The 23,612-nt window shown below is 42.7% G+C and overlaps 3 protein-coding genes and 1 non-coding gene across 5 annotated transcripts; 2 read left to right on the top strand and 2 right to left on the bottom strand.

Annotated features, from left to right (window-relative positions):
- The first annotated feature begins 63 nt into the window (after nt 1-63).
- Nucleotides 64-8,042, top strand: hmces (5-hydroxymethylcytosine binding, ES cell specific). Its single transcript, XM_015959264.3, has 7 exons — nt 64-200; nt 315-513; nt 6,639-6,782; nt 6,903-7,127; nt 7,197-7,351; nt 7,418-7,610; nt 7,680-8,042. Exons 2-7 carry the CDS (start codon nt 325-327, stop codon nt 7,866-7,868), a joined length of 1,095 nt encoding a protein of 364 aa, XP_015814750.1. The 5' UTR covers nt 64-200; nt 315-324; the 3' UTR covers nt 7,869-8,042.
- Nucleotides 8,043-8,045: 3 nt separating this feature from the next.
- On the bottom strand, nt 8,046-14,690 carry rab7a (RAB7a, member RAS oncogene family). Of its 2 annotated transcripts, none has more exons than XM_015959265.3 (6): nt 14,179-14,690; nt 11,623-11,685; nt 11,331-11,457; nt 10,963-11,181; nt 9,590-9,718; nt 8,046-9,449 (listed from the first exon to the last, which is right to left on the bottom strand). In XM_015959265.3, exons 2-6 carry the CDS (start codon nt 11,673-11,675, stop codon nt 9,354-9,356), a joined length of 624 nt encoding a protein of 207 aa, XP_015814751.1. In that variant the 5' UTR covers nt 11,676-11,685; nt 14,179-14,690; the 3' UTR covers nt 8,046-9,353. The 2 variants fall into 2 exon arrangements, with proteins under 2 accessions (XP_015814751.1, XP_015814753.1); XM_015959267.3 differs by having other exon boundaries at nt 14,469-14,587.
- Nucleotides 14,691-16,491: 1,801 nt separating this feature from the next.
- On the bottom strand, nt 16,492-16,564 carry trnaf-gaa (transfer RNA phenylalanine (anticodon GAA)). Its single transcript has one exon. It is a non-coding gene; the product is annotated as a tRNA-Phe (tRNA).
- Nucleotides 16,565-16,761: 197 nt separating this feature from the next.
- On the top strand, nt 16,762-21,050 carry rpn1 (ribophorin I). The gene is made up of 10 exons (XM_015959268.3): nt 16,762-17,122; nt 17,744-17,808; nt 17,962-18,268; nt 18,369-18,578; nt 18,655-18,847; nt 19,014-19,113; nt 19,213-19,351; nt 19,606-19,725; nt 19,820-20,065; nt 20,133-21,050. Exons 1-10 carry the CDS (start codon nt 16,883-16,885, stop codon nt 20,313-20,315), a joined length of 1,803 nt encoding a protein of 600 aa, XP_015814754.3. The 5' UTR covers nt 16,762-16,882; the 3' UTR covers nt 20,316-21,050.
- Nucleotides 21,051-23,612: the final 2,562 nt, after the last annotated feature.

Here is a 23,612-nt window from a genome sequence, read left to right as displayed (position 1 = left end):
GAAAATAAATAATACAGTTACAAACTCCGCCAACTCAGTACACCGCTACGTAGACCGTTGAGTAAATAGTGTAGACCCCGTCTGGCTAATATTTTCACACATTTTATTCAAAGACACTCAGCTAGTACAGCTACACGCACTCGTATTTATTTAATACATTAACTCTTGGGTATTTTCGTAAACTGAAAAGTGCAAAACGGGTGAGTCGATTAGTTTACATTCTTCAGTGAGATAGTTGTTGCAGGCACGTGAAGCTAACGTGAAAAAGCGGTAGACACGTTTAGCTGAAAATGTGTGTGACCGCTTTGCTTTAGTTCTGTTGAAATGTGTGGGAGGACGGCTTGCACTCTCGCTCCTGACGAGGTGAGACGAGCCTGCTCCTATCGGAACCGGGGCGGTCAGTGGAGGCAGCCCCGCTGGAGGGATTCAGACGCGGAGAAATACCGGCCCTCCTACAACAAGAGCCCTCAGTCCATGAGTCCGGTTCTGCTGTCCCAGAGACACTTCGACAAGGTGATTCGAGGTTTTAAACTAGATAAGACACATGTAAGTGATGTAAACAGAGAAATATAAGGTTTGAAACGTGACCTTAAATCGTTGTTTTGTCCATTTAATAAAAAAAAGCTTGGTTAATTAATTAGTTTTATTTAATTATTTATATCATATTTTATTTATTTACTGGCTTTTATACATCAACATATAAATATTGGACAATGGGTTTCCAAGACTCCAATAACACGTTTTTGAGGGTAAATGGGAGGTGGCCACCACCGCCATTTTGACCGTGTCACATGTTACATCAAGCCCAGACAATTCTACAAAAGGGAAGAGAGGTGGGGCTGTAAGGCTGGGACCAACTGACGACACCCGAACTAGTTACAAGCTAACCCAAAGCTAACGCGGAGGTGGGAGCTAAGCTAATGGAGGTAGCAACCTAGCTACAACCGGAGTTAACTGTGCACAACACCAGAGCTTCTGCTATGCCGGGCTGACCGCTGGGTAAAACCGGGTGGAACACAGAGGTCTCCCGAGAGCTCCACAAGCCGGCAGCCGCACAGCAGACAAGCGCCGCTGCAATCTGAGATGCGCAGAGCTGCCGCTGGGGAGAACCGAGTGGAAAGGTTTCCATCCCAGAGCTCCACAAACCGGCAGCCCGCCCAGCAGACAGAAGCCGTGATCAGACAGAAATGCGCCGAGCTGCGGGGAGGGGAGAACCGGGTGGAAAACAGAGGTCTCCCGAGAGCTCCACAAGCTGATAGTCGGAACCCAGCTCCACCAACATGTTATATTTCAACCCATTTTCTAAAGTGCAGCATTATGTTAAATGCACTGGGTTTTACCCTATTACATTTAAATTTCATGGTTAAACAGTACATGTTAAAATCTAAGCTAAGCTCGGCAGTGACCTAAAATACATAAATATAATTTTACTTACCGAAAAAAATGAAGTGGAGACTCCTTGGACGCTCTATTAGTGCAATTAATGCCACAGCAAGTCATTTGGTCCAATAATTGCACAAAAAATATCCAAAAAAGAATACACTCACACACACACACACACACACACACACACACACACACACACACACACACACACACAGACTCAAAATCCCGGAGCAGTTTCCAGGCCAGACCAAGGCTCTACTGAGGCCTTTCCACGGAGCTAGCTCTGTGGTCACATGTGTCGGATGCTCATTAATTATACAGAATTTTAGGCTTTTAATACACTTAAACAGAAGAGTGAGAAAAAATTTCACCCCCCTCAGAGTTGTCATGAGTGATTTAAACCAAAAACATGTTTTGGTACCAGGCTGTAAACATGTTTATTTCTGCTGTGAAAATGGTATTTTTAACATTGGAGTCAATGAGGATTTGCTCGCTTCTGACACCAGCCCCCAGCGGATGAGGGTGGAACTGCAATTTTTGGTACTTCTGGGATTGCTTCAATTTTTGAGCCGCATTGTGGGGGCTTGCTTTTATAGCATGACAATCAGGGGCATTTCCTTTTCTTAGAAGCATTGGGGGTTGAGCCCACACTCTTAGAGGAAACCGGGGGAACCTACACAGTAAAAAACAAAACAAAACAAAAACTTTTTTTTAATTCAAACTTTCTTGAGCATTATCAGGGTTTTTCCTGGCTCAAATTGAGGCAGAGGTGGTACCATCCTGACCATGCGCCAGCACATGAATACTCTGTGCATTCAACTGCATCACTTTTTTAAAGGCAAATATTTTTTTCGTTAAGTGTTCTAATCTAAGCTTCTGTTGGTTAATTGAATATTCCATTTGACAACGTTTCAAGTGAAACAAAACTGGTTTGCTGCTAAAAAAATATGAAATAAAACAAAATTATCAGGCTGAAATAACAGACTCGTATTATAAAAGGCTCAATAATATGCATTAGATTGGTGTTGAGTTCCCTTTTTCCCATCTGATATTTATAGTTAAAATATTTTTAAATATTTGACCTACATTTCAGTAACATTTAAGGTTTGTATTAATGACACTCATCTTTGTCAAAATAACACAAAGTAAAATATGATGCATTTCATTAACATGCATTTGTGTTGGAAATGGTAATAACATTTAATTTCTGCTGCCAACATGAAATGGTGGCATGTCTGTTGTGTACGGGTTGGCAATAATCCAATTTAAATTATGCTGATAGAAGTGTTTGTGAATTACCGTAAATCCTCTAATATTAGCCTGTATTTAATTAACTGCCGGGTATCATATTTTGGCCGGAGTCAGCGGAGGTGAATAATGGCCGGTTTTTTATTGTGGCCGGGTGGAATGTGGTAACAAGCAAGTACGGGGGGCGGTTGTGTCATCCGTCTCATTTTTGATTTGCCAGTGATAGACCGCGAGGGTAACTTTAACCGTGCGGAGGCGAAAATTTGATATCAAGTTCAAAGAGAACGTGCTGATTATGCTGCAGAACACTCTGGGGAGCAGTAGCAGGGGTTGTATGAACTAGTCACTAGTCGACTTCACCGCTCTATAGTGACTTTTTATGCCTGTCATTGACTAGTCGCTGTCACGTGATAATGACCGGCAAGATGCAGTCCACGGAAAAGATAGCAGCCTGCTGTCAGCAGGTGACAAGCTCCTGCGCGTCGGGAGGCGACGCGCTGTGCCAGAGCGTCGGTACTGACACCCGCCGTAAAACGGACATTTAACCAAATTGTGACCTTTACCCTCTTGCAATTTAACCTTCCCCTCACCCCCATTCTAACCTTAACCAGCGTGTGCATGCAAAGCTCTGATTGTTGACGCGCTCCAGACATCTGTGTCCTGAGCACGGCCACAGTAACCTTATCAAATCAGGTGTCGCCACCTCAAAAACGAATTTAACACGCGATCGTTCATGTCGGCTCATTTCCTTTTATGTTTTCTGTCTTTTATTCTTTATTTGTGCCTGATGCTTTTCGCTGCTGTGGATCGGGGCGCATCACCTGGTTTGTCCTCGGTGACGCGATGTGGCCGCCAAGCAGCGAGCACTTCGCTGTTTTTGCGGTCGGTAGATCTTTTAGAACTGCAGTTCAAAGGTAACTCATAAGGTGAATACATGAACCCAGGTAGCAGTTTTTCTTTAGGATTGAGAGGAGATGCAGGAAAATAATAAACAGAGACAGGACAGAAAAATAGTTAAATAAAAACAAGTTAGTTTTTGTACCTGGCGGTTGCAACAAACAGACACCATTGAAGGTAATCAGAAGTGAGGAACAGAAAATGAAATAATTATTTTAATGTTTAGAGCAGCAGGAACTCTGAGAGGCTGCAGGCGCATCAGTGAGTTTGGGGCCGCTGCGCAGGGGGAGGGGGGAGAGGGCTGAAGCAGAAACTACCGTTGTTAAAAGAAATGTGTTTAACTTTGAAAATGTGGGCGCAATTTTAATTGTCAAAAACTCCAGTGAACCATTAGTTCATTTTGCTCAAATAGAAATTGAGGCCTGCATCCAATTCTGTCCTCCTTCCAATAAAGGCCTGGAGCTTGATGAGCTTGAGTCAAATACAGGCCCGGGCCTGTATTAGAGAATTTACAGTATATACAGCAACGGCTTACCGTACTTCCTGCTCTTGTATGTGGAGCAGACTTGCAGCAGTAATGTGACTCGTATCTGCAGCGGTTCTGATCCATAGCGCTGCAGGATGCAGAATAAACAGGATGGTGGGGACTTTTCATCCGCTTCTAGAGTTTAGTGTTTCTTAGTTTTACGATCATCATATATTTTTCTGTGCACCACTTGATCGTGAGACTGCTACCCGTTAGCATTAGCATTAGCCAATCTGCGTGTAGCTGCGCTTTTGATCCCAAACTTTGGACCAGTGTCGGGACAGGATCTGCTCGGTTGCAAGATCGGCTCGGGGTCCTTCGACTGCCGATGACGTCAAATACGGCAAACCCACTCGGACAAAATACACTACGCATCTTTATACTGTTGAAAAGAGTTTAGCAGTTTCGTTATTAAAATAATGTTTCTTACGACGTAAGTTTGTGTTTATAACGGTATTAGTAAAATAAAACACTATATTTTATTCATAATGTTGAACTCCTCTTTGAGCACATCCCTTGAAGGATCATAGGTATTAGCAACACCTGTGAAATTGTATTTGCAGGAAAGAAGTGTGTCCCGTTTATTGAAGTATTTTGTGTTTAGAGTTTTTGACGTCTTGTCCATGCGTAGTTCAGTTACGCTCATAGCTGCTAGCCACTCTGGAGTTAAAAGTTTTCTGGCTTTACTAAAATATCTGTCTGTGCTTATTTGATTGATGGCAGTTTTACTTTCTATTAGACTCCAAATGTAATCATTTGGCACGTTTCTAATTCATAATTTGTAAGAATGTAATCGGTGATATTAGCATTCTTATGGGTTTTTCCATGTATTATTAGCATTGCACTAACCACTCGCTGCCAAATTGCAGCCTTGGCGATTAGAAAATCTCATTTTGTCACATCGCAATTTAATTACACATGAAATTAATCGTTCAGCCCTAATATACATGCAGCTCTGTGCTAAAAGTGTATTTTCAAAGAGGTAATGATTGATTTCTTTGTAAAAGTTGTCCATCTTTCCAACATAAAAATTTGCCTGGACCAACGTAACGTGATTACGTAACTTCCGTAAGGTTCATGTTCAGCCAATCAACTACTTTGACGTCATCAGCAGTCGACGGACCCTGAGCCGATATTGCACCCGAGCAGATCCTGTACCGACACCGGTTCCGCCTTTGTGCCTTTGGTGGTTCCTGTATTTTCCTCCACTGCATCCAGATTACCACACTGTGCGCCAGTAAAAAGCATTTTTCTTACACGTAACTTACTTTTGTTCAATAAAGTTCTGGGGAAAATAGAAATTCTAAGATGTTGCACCAGTGCTACGTTTAAAAATAGACAGACACGCACAGACAGTTTTTTTCGTCGCACTGTACAGCCCTGCTCTGATATGGAAGAGCCTGGGGTAAAATCAGGACGTCAATAGCACCAACCATAGATATGTACCAACTAGCGAGAAAAGCAATTTTTTACCTTCTTTTTCTGCAGCGGTTTTAGCACTTTTTGGTTCACCTCTGCTGATTTCCCTCTGGGATTAATAAAGTATCTTTGAATACAGCGTCCTTATAGTGGCGCAACGCTGCAGCTGCAGTTAAAATAACATCCATATAGCTGGGGGTAGAGTGAAATCAGGCTGGGGCGGCACAAAATTAGCTGGAGGCGGCTGCCACGCAAATTTGAACGCAGGAAAAACCCTGATTATGATACCTTGCTTAAAGCCAAATACTGCGATACATATTTAAAAATGTGTTTCTTTTCAAACTTCAGCGTGATAATGTAATGAAGATCTCTGAAATCAGTATTATTATGAAAGACAAGATGATGAAAATAGTTAGGTACAACCATATACTTACCAATACACTCTGAATCTGACTGTTAGGATTTAAGATACACTTTACTAGGTTCAAGTGAAATGTGTTTAAGTAAAATGCATCCAGAATGATAATGAATCGCGCATGCGGGAAGCCTCCACGGGCTTATTCTGTCTGCCAGTCCAAGGCTCCCTCTGAAGGTAGGCGTGCTTTTGACCCAGCCAAGCAGTCAGCAGTGGGTGTGTTGGAGCAGTTTGGTTCCAGGCAGACCTCCTCGAGAAGAGGGCTGAAAAGGCGTCCGGTTGTGCACGGGAAAATGCCAGGCTAAATGAGAAAACTCCCAACCTGGTCCAGGCGGGGTGGAGCTGATGTTAGTATGTGAGGGCCACTGGAGCACTCAAATGAGAACAAATGTTAATAGGTTACTCAGTTAGTCTGATTGAGACACAAGCTGTGTCGAAACATTTTTTCTTTTGTGCTCTCACCTATTAAAAATGTTCTCACTCGGGTGCTCCGGCCCTCCTGCTATTTTTTATTCATTTTTGCACCTATTAGTGAGTGGATGACATGCAGAGGGTTCTGTCCTTTAAAATGTGGATTATTTGGTCTGATAGATCATGTTTACTTCTGTAGTATTAATATTAAAGCACATGTTCTATAACCTTCCTGTTGGACCAGAAAACAAAGCCTCAGAGGTCTGATCTGTTCTAATGGATTTCACTGTTAAACACATCATGCAAATGCTAACGTTACTCTTTCTGCATCTCCAGAATGCTCCTGTAGATGAGTGTGTTTTGGCGTCCATGCGTTGGGGTCTGATACCTGCATGGTTCAGGGAAAATGACCCAAACAAGATGCAGTACAGCACCAGTAATTGCCGTAGTGAGAACATTTTGGAAAAGAAATCCTACAAGGTGAAGACATTTGTGGAAAGAAGTCAAACCCTTTATGTTGAGTTGTTTTTCCACAAAATAGTGATGGGGAAAAAAACTTTAAAAATGTCTGGTTGTGTACTTTTCCCTCTTTTTTTAAAGGATCCCCTGCTGAAAGGACAGCGCTGTGTCATCCTGGCTGATGGGTTTTATGAGTGGCAAAGGAGAGAAAAAGAGAAGCAGCCCTTTTTCATCTACTTCCCTCAGACTAAGGAAACCAGCCAGAAGCAAAACGAGGATCAGGATGACATCTTGGCTCCAGTTTGCAATAAAGATATTTCAGAATCTGTACACCCTCAGGCAGAGGCCTCCCCTGGTGTGTGTGAGGTTTGTATTGGCTCTTATGTAGTAATAACATATTTATTACATACTTAACATGTTCTTTGTGTTGGTAAGGAAAGAGAGGCCCCAGCAGAGTGGACGGGTTGGAGGTTGCTGACTATGGCCGGGCTGTTTGACTGCTGGACACCACCAGCAGGCGGAGAGCCTCTCTACTCCTACACCATCCTCACTGTGGATGCTTCCCCAAACTTAGAAAATATCCATGACAGGTAAGAGCAGCTTGAATGAAGCATGATTTTGTCTTGTTTGTCCTTTTAAATTTGGATTGTTTAAAGGATGCCAGCAATCCTGGATGGGGCAGAAGAAGTGAGACGGTGGCTCGATTTCGGGGAGGTGAAATCTCTAGATGCTTTGAAACTGCTTCAGTCTAAAAACATTTTGACCTTTCACCCCGTGTCCACTCTCGTCAACAACTCGCGGAACAACTCCCCGGAGTGCCTCCAGCCAGTGGATCTCAGCAGCAAAAAGGTACAACCAACTGTGGTCAGAACACATGACAGAAGTTTTCACCTGACCGGTTTGACTCTTCGTTTGTAGGAGCCCAAACCCACAGCGAGCAGTAGGATGATGAAGAACTGGCTGCTGAGCGGCGACTCTTTAAAGAGGAAAGAGTTCTGTTCACCTGAGAGCAAAGAAGAGCAAAAAGAGAAGGCAGCGCCTCAACACAAGCCAGTGGGATCACTGCAGCTGTGGCTTCAGGGAGAAAAGAAGCCAAGAACCAAGTGAAAATTACAAACCGATGCCAAAACGTTTAGGAGAGGTAATTTAGGTCTCATTTTTTTATGAAATTGTTTTCATTTTAGCTAGAATATTTGTATGTTTACATGTTTTTAAAACTTGCACTGTAAGTAAATGTTTTCAATTTTGAGAAAAGTTGTTCAATAAACACCTTAAAAGTCAGTATGCTTTAGTCAGTATTTTTATTTTCCTCATTACTTGAAACGCAAAGACATTTTGAAACAATGTAGATGCTGTGCATTTATCATATTAATATGTAATAATAATAACAATGAATGCCAAATACTTTCCCCACATCTTCCCCCAACTTTTTGAGTTAAAGTATGTATGCATTCCGAGTTTCAACATAATACAGACAGTTAAAGAGTCGATTGTTTAAAAGAAAAGTTAAGCACATGAAGTGTTCGTCAACAAGCTACCGGTAGTCGGGTATGGAGATTTACAACACGGTGTGCCTTCCCTAAGTAATGATTGCAACTTTATAAATTCTTGCATGAATCTGCAGGAACAATAAAAAATAAAAATTGGGTAACTGTAAATTAAATCTCCGGGTCTGTCAGGTAGATGAAATTGGGTCATTCCTGTGTCAAAAACATGGAGAGTAATGGATCACAAGATGAACCATAAGTCCTTTAGGAGAGGAACAGCACTGACGAGGAGCTGAGGCTCGACCTGAGCAGCAACCACTCAAAATGAGTTGTCTCCACAGAATTAAGTTACTGAATATGACAAAGTGGAAAAATAAAATAAAATAAAATAAAATAAACACGTGTCTGATGGAGTTGTTGCACCATGTTCTCAGTTCTGTCATTCAATAAGTGTGAGCATATTATTAACTTGTGCAAATTCACACGTGTCTCCAATGAAGCAGAACTCATTTTCACGAGGTTTAGGTGAAACCATGGTAACGAGTATTACCAAGAGTGACAGTAATTTGAGTCACAACACAGATGAGTAAAATATGGGGTAGCAGTGTTTCCTCGTTCATGCAGCAGTGATGTGCTGTCAAAGACCATCACTATTAATGATGTTTTGATTAAAAACAAAAACAATCTGTAACCTAAATCAAAACCTCTACGTACAAACAGAAGTTGTGTTTATATTTCCCACCTAAAGTATCAAAATAAAAGTTAGGACCAAAACTGGGACTGAAAATGAAATTAACCCAAACCACCATAGAGACACGAGGGTAAACACTGGGGCGTAACGAGCATCATACAATTAACTGTCCAATTTCCTTAAGGTCTTCTTTGGACTAGGCTTGTATTTTATAGAAAATGTGTGTTTTGTCTTACGTAAAGATGTGACTGCAGCGCATCTGTGTCGTAATATTCTTGATGAATGGGATGCTGCTTGTATGGTGGGCATTGGGGTATAACACAGTTGGCCATAGGGAAAGGGATATATATATAGACAAGGCAAGACAGGGTGTTGAGGGCAATGATGGGCCCCTGATGATCTCCTTCAGTGTCCTCAGCAGCTGCAGGCTTCTGCAGATGGCTTGGCTTGCTCGTTCCTGCCCAGCTTTATCGGCTCCGGGAACTCATTGTACAACTCCACTTCAGTCTCCTGAGATCAGACAGTAAAACAAAGTGAGTAGTGGTTCCTGTGCCTCCCAACTGCCATAAAAACTAATGTTTAAGTGACATTAGCATCCAGGAGTCTAATTGCCTGTTGTTTCGGGTTTTTTATTTTATTTTGCTGCTTACCTGTTTTAGAGCATTGCGTGCAATAGTCTGGAAGGCCTGCTCCACGTTGATTGCCTCCTTGGCGCTGGTTTCAAAATACGGGATGTTGTTCTTGCTCTGACACCAAGCCTGTGCTCGTTTGGTTGTCACCTGAAATCAGGAGAAGGTGATTGCACTGACAAAAAAATGCAGGCCTTTGATTATGGCTAACTGTATCTGTTTATTTATTTTTTTAATAAATAGGTCACTTTAAGCTTAATTTGACAACAATACAAGCTATTGACAAGTGATGCATGAAAAGCTGACCGAGCCTTTCCACCAGACGCGTAAGTGTTGCGTAACATCCGCAAAACGTAGTACGCAACATTTAGCCACTGTTATAGATAACGGGTGTATTTCCATTGACAGCAAAGCATGACATTTTAGACACGTCCCAAAAGCGATCACATGAAATGGCGATATCACGAGTAATCTTGCAATTATTCTGCGATTTCATGACCTCACAGTACCAGCTGCTTGGAACACTTTCATTGCAGTTTCGCCTCTGAAGTGCTCCCAATGGGAATTGGACATGCTGCTGTGCTCGCAGGTAAGACATGTCTATCCCATTACGTGCTGCTTAAGCCGGGCGTACACTGTGTGACTTTTTCACTTTTTTGAGCCGATTTTCCACTCGTGCGAGAATCCACGAGATCGGGGCGAGTTTTGCGCCGAGCGTCGTGTAGTGTACAGGGGGTTACGAGAGGCGATTAACACCACATGACCAGCTACCGATCAGCAATCGTGAGCTCGCACGGACTTCTGGCGTGTTTAATATTTTACTCATCCCTCGTGAGGGTATCGCACTGTTGAAGTGGCGCTGCGAGCAGCTGCGACCCAAAATGTATCAGAACCTCTCACGGCGCATGCGCAATCCTGCATCAACACCGCTCCCCGCTATTTCCCTAATAACACACGCTGTTCGTTTTTATTTCTACACATTTTTTTTTACTCACAAAGATTGTCAAGAAAGCGTGTTTGTCGTGTTCATGTCAAATTAAACTGATCACAAAATACAGATTTACACATAAATCCCTTTGTGTCCTCCTGCAGCACTCCCGAAGGACAACAGGCAAAACAAGACAAAAAAGTCTAACGTGTTGAGTAAAAACTGCTATTTTTAGCATATTTTTAGGGCCGACGTGTTGCTACCAGACATACAGTGTGAGCAGTCAGGTCGCATCCGAGAACTGGGTCGTGCAGTGTGAGCGCCTGGCTCGTGAGATCTGCCCTGCGAGGAAGTCGTACAGTTTGAGCTGAAGCTGAGTGCTACGAGTGAAAAAGTCGCACAGTGTACGCCCGGCTTTACACATCCGGTGGAAAGGCCCTGTACATATGACTTATGTTTTTTTAACCTGTCTGTTCTCCAAGTCGATCTTGTTGCCCAAGACGACGAAGGGGAAATTCTCTGGGTCTCGTGGGCTAGCCTGAATCAAGAACTCGTCCCTCCAGCTGTCTAGGGTCTTGAAGGTGTTGGGCGCAGTCACATCAAACACCAGAACACAGCAGTCGGCTCCACGGTAGAACGCTACTCCTAAGGACTGGAATCTCTCTTGGCCTGCTGTGTCCCAAATCTGTAACACAGGATGCTTATTTATAAGACTACAAAAAATTAAATACCACAAAAATATTATTAAAACAAATTGGAATTGTATAAGACTCTTTAGATGAGGTTACAGTATTTTAATGATAGGTGCTGCATTCTTGTGAGTTTTGTTCGTACCTGCATTGTGACAAGTCTGTCATCTACCATGACTTCTTTTGTCAGGAAATCAGCTCCAATTGTGGCTTTGTACTGGTTGCTGAACTTCTTATTCACATACTGGTTCATTAATGAGGTCTTCCCAACTCTGCAAAAACATAAACCCCACATGACAACAATTAGTACTGGAGAAAAACAATAATGACAATTGAAGGTTCCTATAATATACTGATCAAATCTCAATCTCAAGAGTCCCTCTCATGACACTGATGTTTTGCTATGAAACCATCTCATGTGAACAATCATTTCTAACCCAGAGTCTCCAAGGATGATGACTTTGAGAAGGACTTTCTTCCTTGACGTCATTGTCCCACAGCTGCAAAGACAAAAAGCAAAATTGGAGGAGAAATGAAAATTCACAGTAAAACTGGAATTCCTAAAACAAGATAAGATTTAATTTTGTCATACTGATCGCCATCGGGGGTTAAAGGTTTTGAGATTGTTTCACAACAGGAAACCCCAAACACTGACCGATTCTAGTAAAGAGAGAGTACTGCGTTTCCCAGACGCGGCTTTCCTTTACTTATGAAAATAAACAACTGGCTGTGCTGCATTCTAAAAACAACTACGCCTGGGCATTTCCAGGAATACTGGAAAAATATAAGTATTTCAATGAGTGAAGTTATATATTTCCATAGGAATTCTAACAAATCTGTTGGATCAACAGTATCAGAGCAAGAGACCCCAGAAAGTAAACTGTCTTATAAGGAAGGCTGGCTTGTGTTGGGACCTGATCTGGAGCCCCTTCATTCTTCCAGGAAGTTTCACAAAGTTCTTAAACTAAATGTATAATATAGCAGGGGTGTGCAATTAATCAGTCACCCAATAAAATTTGAATTTCTGTTCCAAATGATCACAAAACACAAGGAACTGATACAAAATTAATCTTAAGACAATCATTTGTTACACTCGTATTTCTAAACATGCTCTAAGCTAAACTCCCACTTGTTGGTAGCGTTTAAAAAATGCACAAGGAAAGATAGAAAAAGGAGGGGGAGAAACACACGGGCAGCCTATAATGACCTTCACATGCTCCCTGGCATGGCATCCAACAATATTTTTCCTTACAGTTCCCTTTCCAAGCATCGGTACTCGTGAAAACCACATTTTTTTATGCACGCCAACTTCCTGCTTAGACATCTGGGATCACTTAACAGCTCTTTTCTGCCTTTACAGCAGCACTGTATGTCCATGTTATACACTAATGTAAAAAACAAATACTGATTCTAGAATAAGAAAAGTAACTTTGTTCCATAATTCATAAAGTCACACGTTTTAATCACTACTAGACCTCTTCCTGATGTAAATCTGTGCCTGATGCCATCTTACAAAGTAAATCTTGGTGTTAAATGTTAATAAATGTTTCAACAATAACCGTTATAATTATCTTTTTTTTTTCTTTCATAACTAAGAAGTCCTACAACATTTAAGTCTCACAACACAAATGAGTGATTTATAAGCAACATAAAACCCAAAGCGGGTTTAAGATGAAGGGAGTCCTTCAGAACAAAAGATCAGTGAACTTGATTTTTACATTTATCCTGTAAAATTAAAATTTTCACTTCAATGTCACATCTGTGCCAAGCATTTGGCATTTGCATTTGTTGTAAGGTCATTTTTGTTACACTGTAAAAATTAAGAAAGATTATAGAAATAAAATCCAGAGCAATGTTTATAGCGCTTATGGGGACTATTTGATTCATTTTCTATTGACTATTCTTGTGAAGCCAAAAATAAAAGGAAAATAAATAGAAAACAAAACAGACCTATGAAATGCACGCATATTTGTGCACGCATATTTGTGCACACACACACACACACACACACACACACACACAAAATAATGTTATGAATTGTGTCACTAACAGTAAATAATTGTATTGACTTGTCTCACATATGTATGTGCATAAATGTGCTATTCACATTGATCAAATACTGAATTCATTGTAAACTACAAATAAAAAACATTTACTTCTAAAATATTCATCCCTTGTAAACTATTTTTTTTACTTATTTTTCAAGTAACAAAACATTTCATACATCTTAACGCTGTAACAAACACACTTTTTTCAAGTTCCAAAAGTCACTTCTGACTTCGGCCCAGAGTGTTACGCAATAATAACCTCATAAAACTGTAATGGCCAAAGTCCAAATTCTGTTACAGAGATGGGACCCAAAATTATTCAGCCAATCAGGCCAGGAACTGGAAACCGTAAACCTGAAAGGATCACAGACACCAATGATAGCTTGACGTGATGTGATTGGCTGTTTAATGAGTAAAAAGGCCTGAAGCAACGCTAACACAGAGGCTCTCATAATCTGTACCCCATGACACTGTGTCAGGGATTGATCACATGGCTTTTAACACACGACCAACGGAACCATGACATGGCAGGCATGATTAGCACACCAAGTGCTGGAAGGGGAAAACACATTAGGCTCCCGGTAAATTCTGAAGCTACGTGTAAGTCTGTCAGACTGTAAACATTTCCTTCTGATAAACTGGAAACAGAGTCATGTGTCTACATTTCCCCACCGAGCGACCGGTTAGACTTCAAACACTTGCAAAAGGTTCGCGATATGAGAGTAAACATTTCATTAGTTGTCCAAGCTTCTGGGAAGTAAAAGAAACGCCGCCTTAAAGCAGAACCTATATTGAGTAGACGATCAATAAAACACAACAGATCAATAAGAATGACCATTATTTCTGGTCAGGGTTTTAAGACATTTTGTTAGCCTGAGCAAAATGTTACATAGCAAAATTGTTGACATGAGTAATTAAAGGCAGCACAAGACTATACAAACCAACCTGTGAGGCGAGTCTTTGGATGGAAAGAAAAACAAATAAAACAAGAAACTCAAATGTGGTCTTTTTTCTCTACCTCTAATGGTAGAGCCAAGCTAACGCGCAGTAGGCTAACAGCTCCAACAAACGTCTTCCCGTAACAAAACAACACGTTTAGAGTGTCCACAGCCAAGTCGCTGTCGAATATCTAGCCTCTCTACTGAGCCTGCCTACCACAAGCAACACTGTCGATGAAAATATTTCAGCACGACGGCCAGGTTTACGTTGACACTGACTTTTCCTGTCAAGCTAACCTGCTAGCATCTAGTTGAACGAGCTCTCTTCACTTCCTCCAAAACAAGCTGTGTTCGCCAGAGCTGACGTCACGCGCAGATCACGCCTTGTTGCACGGGACCACGGGACCAAAAAGACGTTTGTCGCATAGCAACACCAGTCAAAACTTATCAAAAATAGGCTGTCTCACGGCATATGTACAAGTATTACGTCACAAATTGCTCCACACATTGACTGAAAGGACCACCACTCTTTTTTGATGTAAATACTAAAAACTATTATGACTACACTGTAAAACTAGCGTTTTGAGGACGGTAAAAATATGTCTAAATAAATAAATAATAATAATAAACTGTGGAAACCACCAACAATATTGTCCATCTTACTCATAATCATACATTTTATAATTTGTTTTCATATGTAAGTATGGTAGAATATTGAACTGATTCTAAAGGACACCACCAGTGAAATCTGGCATGAAAAGTTATGTGGGGTACAGTGCAGGCACGCACACACGCGTGCGCGTGCAATAATGTGTGCACAATGTTATCTTTTTACCTGGCAACAAAAATCCCCTCCATTACAGACTGCAAAACATGCATATTTCAAATGATAAATGTCCACAATTGTACAGCCCTTTCGGAGTCAGAGGACTCCAAAGTGCTTTATACTACAGTGTATCATTCATCCATTCACACGCATTCACATACTGGTGGTGATGAGCTACTTTGCAGCCACAGCTGCCCTGGGGCACACTGATAGTGGCGAGGCTGTAGTGCACAGGCACCATTGGTCCCTCCGACCCATCAGCATTTCAGTTTAACAGAACATTCTCATGCAGGTGCACCATCACTGGCCCCATACACAACTTCAAAGATCAACATTAATATTTTTTACACAACCATCAAGGTTTTGTTTACTATTTAAACCTATGATGATATGTTGTGTTCTCGAACTTCTCTGCCTCCTGGGGATTGTTGCAAAGCAATTCCCTGCCAGGGCAACAGAGGGCGTTGTGCTGTTCTGTGGTATCCTGTCATGTATTCAGTCCAAAATAGTGCCTTTAATAATGTGTTTATACTGTGGGGTTTTTTGTATTTCGGAGAGTTTTTTACACCGAAAAATTTGTCCCTCATTCTCCTCCACCACTTCATGCAATCGCCTCCTCTAAATCCACTTTTCCCATCATTTTCATCCATGAATAAAATGCTTGCTGCGTAGCTTTTCGAATCTCCAGTCACGGGTGAATAAAACGTTCATATTTTTAGAGTTGTTCTGTGAGGTATTCTTCAAGCTGTTTCGTGTCTGCTGGTAGCTATCTTCTGCTTGTTTTTGAGGGCGCAATGGCGATGCTGTTGATGACAGTGGCGTCCTGACCAATCACAATCTTGTGTTCTTCGTCTCCATGGACTGATGTTAGAAAAGAGAGCTTGACTCTGTTCGTCACTATGAGCCTGCTGGAGAGCCCTCGAAAGGACAGATAATGGTGTTGCGTTTACCCAATTATAAATTAGGCTTTAGAATTCTCTAAATGAGCTTTAGACAGCAGAGCTCTCGGGTTCTTCCTGTGCTGAAGCCAAGCTGCTTATTGTTTTTTCGTAGATTTCGAGCAAGATACAATTCTCAACGCTGAATGGCAACCATCGGGTGGGTGAGGATGGCATCACAAAATATCATTTAGATGACACAGTAGTGTCTCCCATGTTGAGGACACCATTTCAACATTTTACCTGTCCATCACACCAGCTTGTTCCTGGTGATCACCTGCAGTTGTTCACATGCAGAAAGGTTCTTCTATAAATTGCATAAAAACTTTTAAAACAAATATTACAGGAATTGACACTCTCAATGCCAATGTATCATCAGTTAATAGAGGCCTTCATCATTTTATTGAAATGGCTTCATCAATAGACCGCCCATGGGAATTTACCTATTAGTATGGCTATTTAACAACAGATTAATTAGTATCTCTATGTCTTGAATCCATTCGCTTTCACATATCATCAAAGATTTGTTATCGCATTCAAAAAGGACCCCACCATCTGCCGAAACCCGGGATCGAACCAGGGACCTTTAGATCTTCAGTCTAACGCTCTCCCAACTGAGCTATTTCGGCTTGTACTCTGAAATGTTTTGACATAAAATTACGTAATATAAAGTAGACAGTCTGCTTTTCATTATTATGAAACGTTTAATGTTTTTAAAATATAGAAAAAAGAGTTAATATAAAGATCTACACATGACTGATTTTCTGCGGGTTTAACGGTCCTGGTATCTTCTTTACAAGTTGCGTGCGTCATGACGCCACAACGTAAGTGAATGTAGCGTCATCCTTTCCTCATGTAGAGCCTAACGGCGGCCTTTCTTCGCTGCTCTTCATTTGCCGCGATCTTACCGCTCCGACCCCGGTTTTTCAGCTTTTAATTCCTCAACTATGACACGAAAGTTTCTGTTTATGTTTGCCGCGTGGCTACTTGTGGCCGCTCTGAGTCTGGAGGTTTCAGCGGATGGTTTAGTGAACGTAGACGTAAAGAGGACAGTAGACCTGAGCACTCATCTGGCTAAGATCACTGCCGACATTGTGCTGTCCAACCAGGGACAGTCCTCCGTTCAGAGCTTCATATTAGCAGTGGAGGCAGGCTTGGCTCCGCACCTGGCATATATCGGAGCCACGGTGAGCCAAACAATGACTTACGAGACTCTGGTGCTAACAGTGTAGCTAGTTAGCTTTAGCATGTAAGCCACAGGGTAATAGGTTTAAAAATCAGTTTAAACTCTGGTTTTGCAATTTCATGTTTACTTGCATGTCTTTTTTTTAAATTTGCAAACATTGTTTCCAGAGGTCTGGATGTTGATCGTGCATAAGGTGTTTATTGAAGGCATGAATGAATGCACTGCTAACTAGCTTAGAGTAATGGTTCAGTTGTGATTTCTGCAAGCTCAAAAGCCAGATAGCCAAAACAAATTGAGTGGCTGCAGCTGTTTTGATTTGTGTATTGATCGCTGCGTAAAGGTCACACCAAATTCTCGTGTGTTTAACATCTTTACACATGCTGTAAATGCTAAAATATGCGAGTGTCCAGTCGTTAACTTCCGCAGGGCTCCACGCTCTGTCAGTGGCTGAATGACACGTATGCGCTGGGTAGCTCATTTCCGTGTGTGACTGCGCACAGACCTGCCCCTTCCTGCTCCAACAGTGATCTGACCACTCATCATGCATTTCGGAGCTTGGGTTTTATTTAAACTATTTGTCTTATTAGAATGTGATCAAGAAGTCCTGGGTTGTTTTTTGTAGGTGAAGGGTGATGAAGAGGAGGATGGCACCCTTGAGCTGGAGCAGACAACAATTCGGGGCCAGAGGTAGCATTTTGAATATAATTTTATGATGAAAGATTGTTTCTGCATGGTAAATAATGGCAAACATATGCACTAATTCATACCAGATAAAATGTATTTCCATTTGAATGAATGCATTTTAACACCTAATCTGTAACTTGACTGGTTTTGTGACAGCGGGGAGTTCTACAAAGTGCAGCTGCCCTCCAGTCTGGCTGCTGGTGCTCAACTCAAAGCAAAGGTGGAGATGACATTTAGCCACGTCCTGAAGCCTTTCCCCACACAGATCAGCCAGGCTGAACGTCAGCTGGTGATTTTCCAAGGGAACCACTACTGGTTCTCCCCATACCCCACTCGAAGCCAGACCACACGTGTCCGCCTTGCATCCAAGACTGTGGAAAACTACACCAAGCTGGGGAACCCCAGCAAGACTGATGAGATCATCGAGTACGGACCCTTTAAAGATGTCGCTCCTTTCAGCGAAGTAATGCCCTGCCCAGTTTTGATTAGCTTTTAATTGAAGATGCAAAAAAAATGGTTACTGATTTTAGATGGGTGTTGTTTGTTTGCTTTTAACTCGTCAGGATGCAATGAAGATCCATTATGAAAACAACACACCCTTCCTCACCATCACCAGCATCACCAGGACCATTGAAGTGTCTCACTGGGGAAACATCGCTGTAGAGGAAACCATTGATTTGAGGCACACAGGAGCTGTTCTGAAGGGGCCCTTCTCACGATACGATTACCAGCGGCAGTCGGACAGCGGAATCTCATCCGTCAAGTCCTTCAAGGTTCGATAACCATCACGCCGTTGCACTTTCTGGTTTTGATAACACAGGCAATGACCAGATCTTTGCTAATTTACAGACCATCCTCCCCGCCTCGGCTCAAGATGTGTACTACCGTGACGAGATCGGCAACATCTCCACCTCCCACCTGCAGGTTCTGGATGACTCTGTGGAGGTGGAGGTCAGGCCACGCTTCCCTTTGTTTGGAGGCTGGAAGACCCACTACATCATCGGCTACAATCTGCCAAGCTATGAATACCTCTACACCCTGGGTGAGCTCTGATAATCCAAAAAGAAATGATTCAGAATTTACTCCTAAAATAAAGAGAAATCTTACATTTTGTTAAAAAGAGTAAAGATGGTACTTTAACTCATTTAAGTTATTGATCCTAGTTTTTTTTTTTTTTTTTTGCTTATTTGTGACATCTTACATCCTAGGTGACCAGTATGCTCTGAAAATGAGATTAGTTGATCACGTGTACGACGACCAGGTCATTGATGACCTGACTGTGAAAATTATTCTCCCCGAAGGCTCCAAGTGAGTGCTCAGTAGGACATAAGTAGCTGTAGAAGGATGAAAAGAAAAATCCCCAGCTGTTGGTGTTCACTTTTATTTATTTTGTTTGGTTTTTATCAGAAACATCCACGTGGAGACTCCTTACAAAATCGATCGCCTGCCAAACCAGCTGCATTACACCTACCTGGATACCTTTGGCCGACCCGTGTTGGTGGCCTCGAAGAGAAACCTGGTTGAGCATCACATTCAGGATTTTGTGGTAAGATCGGGATTTTGTGATAACTTGATTTGCTGTTTGCGATTCTGTCATCACTAAGCAAAATAAACATGTAACATTTCTGATTTTGAGTCATTTAATTGACCCAATTCATCAGTCGAAATAAATTTTATTTTTCTCGTTTGTCATCAGCTGACTTATTTTCATTAAAGTGTTTAAGATAACTGTAGAACTGGTGACGGTTAGTTCAGTAACTTGCTTATGCACTTGTCCTGATATGTTTGCCTTCCTTCCAGGTTCATTACAACTTTAATAAGATCCTGATGCTGCAGGAGCCGCTCTTGGTTGTGGGAGCCTTCTACATACTTTTCTTCACTGTGATCATCTACGTGCGTCTGGACTTTGCCATCACGAAGGTATGAAATGCCTGATAACACATACGCCTTATTAGGTTTTTTACTCGTTTTGCTGCCGTTCTTCAGATTGCATGTTTTTGCCCTGCTTTTTCAGGATCCTGCAGCCGAGGTGCGAATGAAGGTGGCCTCCATCACTGAGCAGGTGCTCACCCTGGTTAACAAACGCCTGGGTCTGTACCGACACATGGACGAGGTAGTGAACCGCTACAAACAGTCCCGCGATACTGGAGCGCTCAACAGCGGTCGAAAGACTCTGGAGGCCGATCATCGCCAGCTCACTAATGAAATCAGCTCACTGCAGGCCCGCCTCAAAACCGAGGGCTCGGACTTGGCCGAGAAAGTGAGCAGCGTCTTTGTTTTAATACAAAATCTGTGAAGATGTGTTTAATCTCCTCTCTGCTCCTCAGGTGGGGGAGATTCAGAAGCTGGACAGCCAGGTGAAGGAGCTGGTGTGCCGCTCCTGCTCGGAGGCGGAGCGTCTGGTGGCGGGTAAAGTCAAGAAGGAGGCTTACATCGAGAGCGAGAAGAATCTGAACAGCAAGAGACAGGAGCTCATCGGCCGTGTGGACAGTCTGTTGGATGCCCTCTAAATGGCTCTAACACACAGGATCTCTCTCTCTCTCTCACACACACACACACACACACACACACACACACACACACACACACACCCTTCTGTCATCATTCATCCGTATGACTACAAAAGAGAATGTGACACAGTTTATATATATAAAACAAACATCTTTGCATTTGGACGTGAACCGTTACATCCGGCTTCCTCTGGACTCGTGCGTTTGCGCCCCGTGATAAACTTGTGCTCACTGAGTGTTCGGCTCCAAAGCAGCTACGTCACAACTTTTGCTTTTATTATTTTTATCTGAGCTTCTTCACACTTTCATCCCTCTGGCTCAGATTTTTAATCTTTTCCTGTTTGCATCAGGATTATTTCTGTACCGTTGGTTTTGCTTGGTGAGGGTTCTGATTCTGACCTGAGTGGTTATCGAGCCAAAGCGTTCTCCTGTCTCTACTCGCACACATACTGTATTCCAAAACAAAATTACTTCTGGATTGTAAGTTTTTTTTTTCTACTTGCCCTTGACTGACCTTTGTACTTGAGGCTCTGATTGTGCGTCATTGTCTGCACTCGTTTTTGATGGACCCAGTCATCTTTTCTATATTTTGTATAATTTAGGTGTTTGTTTTCTTTTGACTGTGAGATTAAAGTCTAAAAGAGATTAGACTGTGAGAGAGGAAAGTCATGGATGGTGCAAAAGGGCAATGGTGTGGATTTATGTCAAATTTGGAATAAAGTTTTGAGAAAGTCATCCTTTAATCTTTTCTGCCTCGACTGACCTTTATGTATCTTGGTACCTTTGATTCATCACAAGAGGGCGTGCTTGCATAAATAAACACAGAAGCCTTTTTAAATAGGTTTGAAATTTTTCTGAGATTTAACTAATGTGGCATCCAGAAAGCATAAAGTAATGTTAGGCCTCAATTTAATTGTGGCTTGTGCCGTCTAGAACGTCCAGAGGGAATTTCCTGCACATTGTTGCTTTGGTTGCAACCCCACCTATCGCCCTTTCTCCTCAGCTGGCAGAGCAGCAGACCTGCCTACGGTAAAGTCTGCAGCTCAGGACAAACACAAAGGTCAGCTTGAGGTCAATGCTTTCCCTGCAAGGTCACCAGGGGTCCCGGCAGGTCATTTCCTGCTCCATAATAACAGCCTCACTCCTCTCACAATGACGGCGTTCACATATTGTATGTGCTGTACAATAATTCTGAAAATACATGACAACTAGAAAACAAAGACAATGTCCGTCAGCGCCTTCGCTCGGCGGCAGTGAAAGGCCACACAATGGTACGTTTTGTTTATGTTTGAGACTGATTCTCACAGCGAGGTGACAACAGCATCAACACGTGACTGCCTTGTGTCTGCTTTCTAATCTGCAAGGATATGATCAGATTACTGTGTGCTGGATTAATTAATATATTAAATTATTCAGTTTGAGGATAAATAAGTGGAGAATAACAGCAGTAGGGGACACTTGTCAGCTAAGGAGAGGCTAACATTCACACAGACTCATGGAGCCAACCCGCAGCTTGCTGCTGCTCCACTTTGGACCCATTTGTACCAACTGAGCCTGGTTAAAACACCACAGCCTACCTGAGTATTGTTGCACAGTGGAACCATCTACTGATGGCCACTTCCTGCAGGAAAAAGCACCAGTCACAGCACAAGCACAATAAGGCATAAAAAAACAGAACCCATACACAATGAATAGGCACAAATACAAAATCATCTAAAGAGAAATGAATAACAGTTTTGTGTGAGAGGATCAAATCCTTATTTTAAAAGTATTTCTGGAAGCTGGCTAAATGTAGGAAGTGTGAATTAGTTCTGAGTTTATAGTTGCAGCTAAACCCTTAAAATAATTAGCCTAAACGTGATTCACACAGACCATCAAACGTGTGCATGGACGCTTTTCTAACTTAGCTGTTGGCTCTTTTGTTCATCCAAACTCAAACTTGACCCCGTGGCTCCTGATCACATCAGCAAACGTGATCGGTTTTATGAGTCTCACCTTAGGGTGCAGTCTTCTCAGTTCTAGCCCAGGATACGAAAACCGGTCGCACCCGGCCTGCGGTTGATCTGTTGCTGTACACTGAGCAGAATACTGTTTAAACCGGAATTCATGTGCAGCACTGTATCCTGATGTGGCAAACCGTGTGTGTGCATGTGTGAGCCTGGGGTGGATGCTGGGGTTTAGGACTGGTTGGGCCATGTGGTTGAGCTGTCATGATCCCCCTCTGGTACGGGCTTGATTATTGTCTTGCTTTCTTGGAGTTTAGTAATGATTCAGTCTTTGAGCTTTCTTAAAAATCTGCCAAAAATAATGCATGTGCAAAAAATAAATAAATAAAAAAACGAAAGAAAAGCAAAGTCAAACGAGATATCAGGTGAATGTGTTCTCCACAAGTTCTGGGCCTTGAGACGTGGTGGTGATTGATTACGTTGAGAGCTCACCTGCAGTCCTCTCGCTCTTAATCTTTCTTGCTCTGACACACACACACACACACACACACACACACACACACACACACACACACACACACACACACACACACGCACACACACACACACACACAGGTAGAAGCCAACAGTCAGGGAACAATATCCTGCTCAGAAGACCCTTCATGGCACACTCTCATAAATCACCGAGACAGAGCCACCACCCTCACTGTCACTGTGTTATTATGCACACACTCTCAGGTCCAGGTTCCTCATGGCTAAATCTCATTCAAGTCCTCCGAGCCTGCTGCCGTAGTTGGGTGTCAAATAGAAGAAACACGAGTTGAATCTAAACAGAACTCCCCCTCAGACACACGCCTCACCTGTGCTGATTCCCTCTGGCTCTGCTTTAAACACGCGCCTCCACAACGGGAGCCCTGTGTGCCGCTCTGCCCCGGCCTTCTGCACCGGCCATTCTTCAGTGACAGGGTGCTGGGATGAGGGGATGAGAGGCTTTGAGAGGTGATGTGAGGAGTGGATGAAAGCCCCTGCAGCTCTGCTCCCAGGGCTCTGCAGGTGGCAGGTGTGATGTGGCCGGGTGCAGAAGCGTGAGGGTGAGGAAGAGGAGGACAATGAAGGCGTCTGTGGCCCTCGGTGCAGCTGCAGGAGGCGGGGAGGAGCTGATGGATCAGACGGTCTGACAGGCGGAGGAAAGGCAAGGACAGCTCGGTGAGCTCAGAGATGGAGATGCAACTTCAAACGTAGGATTGGGTTCTGGGTGCCGAGAGATGCATTCTTGTCTGGCATAGAGGAGGTGGGGACAGGGCGGGGGGGTCAACAGGAAAGATGGATGACACAAAAACCAGCCAGAACC

Source organism: Nothobranchius furzeri, chromosome 3, assembly GCF_043380555.1.
Source record: "Nothobranchius furzeri strain GRZ-AD chromosome 3, NfurGRZ-RIMD1, whole genome shotgun sequence".
NCBI lineage: Eukaryota > Metazoa > Chordata > Actinopteri > Cyprinodontiformes > Nothobranchiidae > Nothobranchius > Nothobranchius furzeri.
Note: the sequence above shows the minus strand (reverse complement) of the source record. Positions and strands in the feature narration are given on the sequence as shown.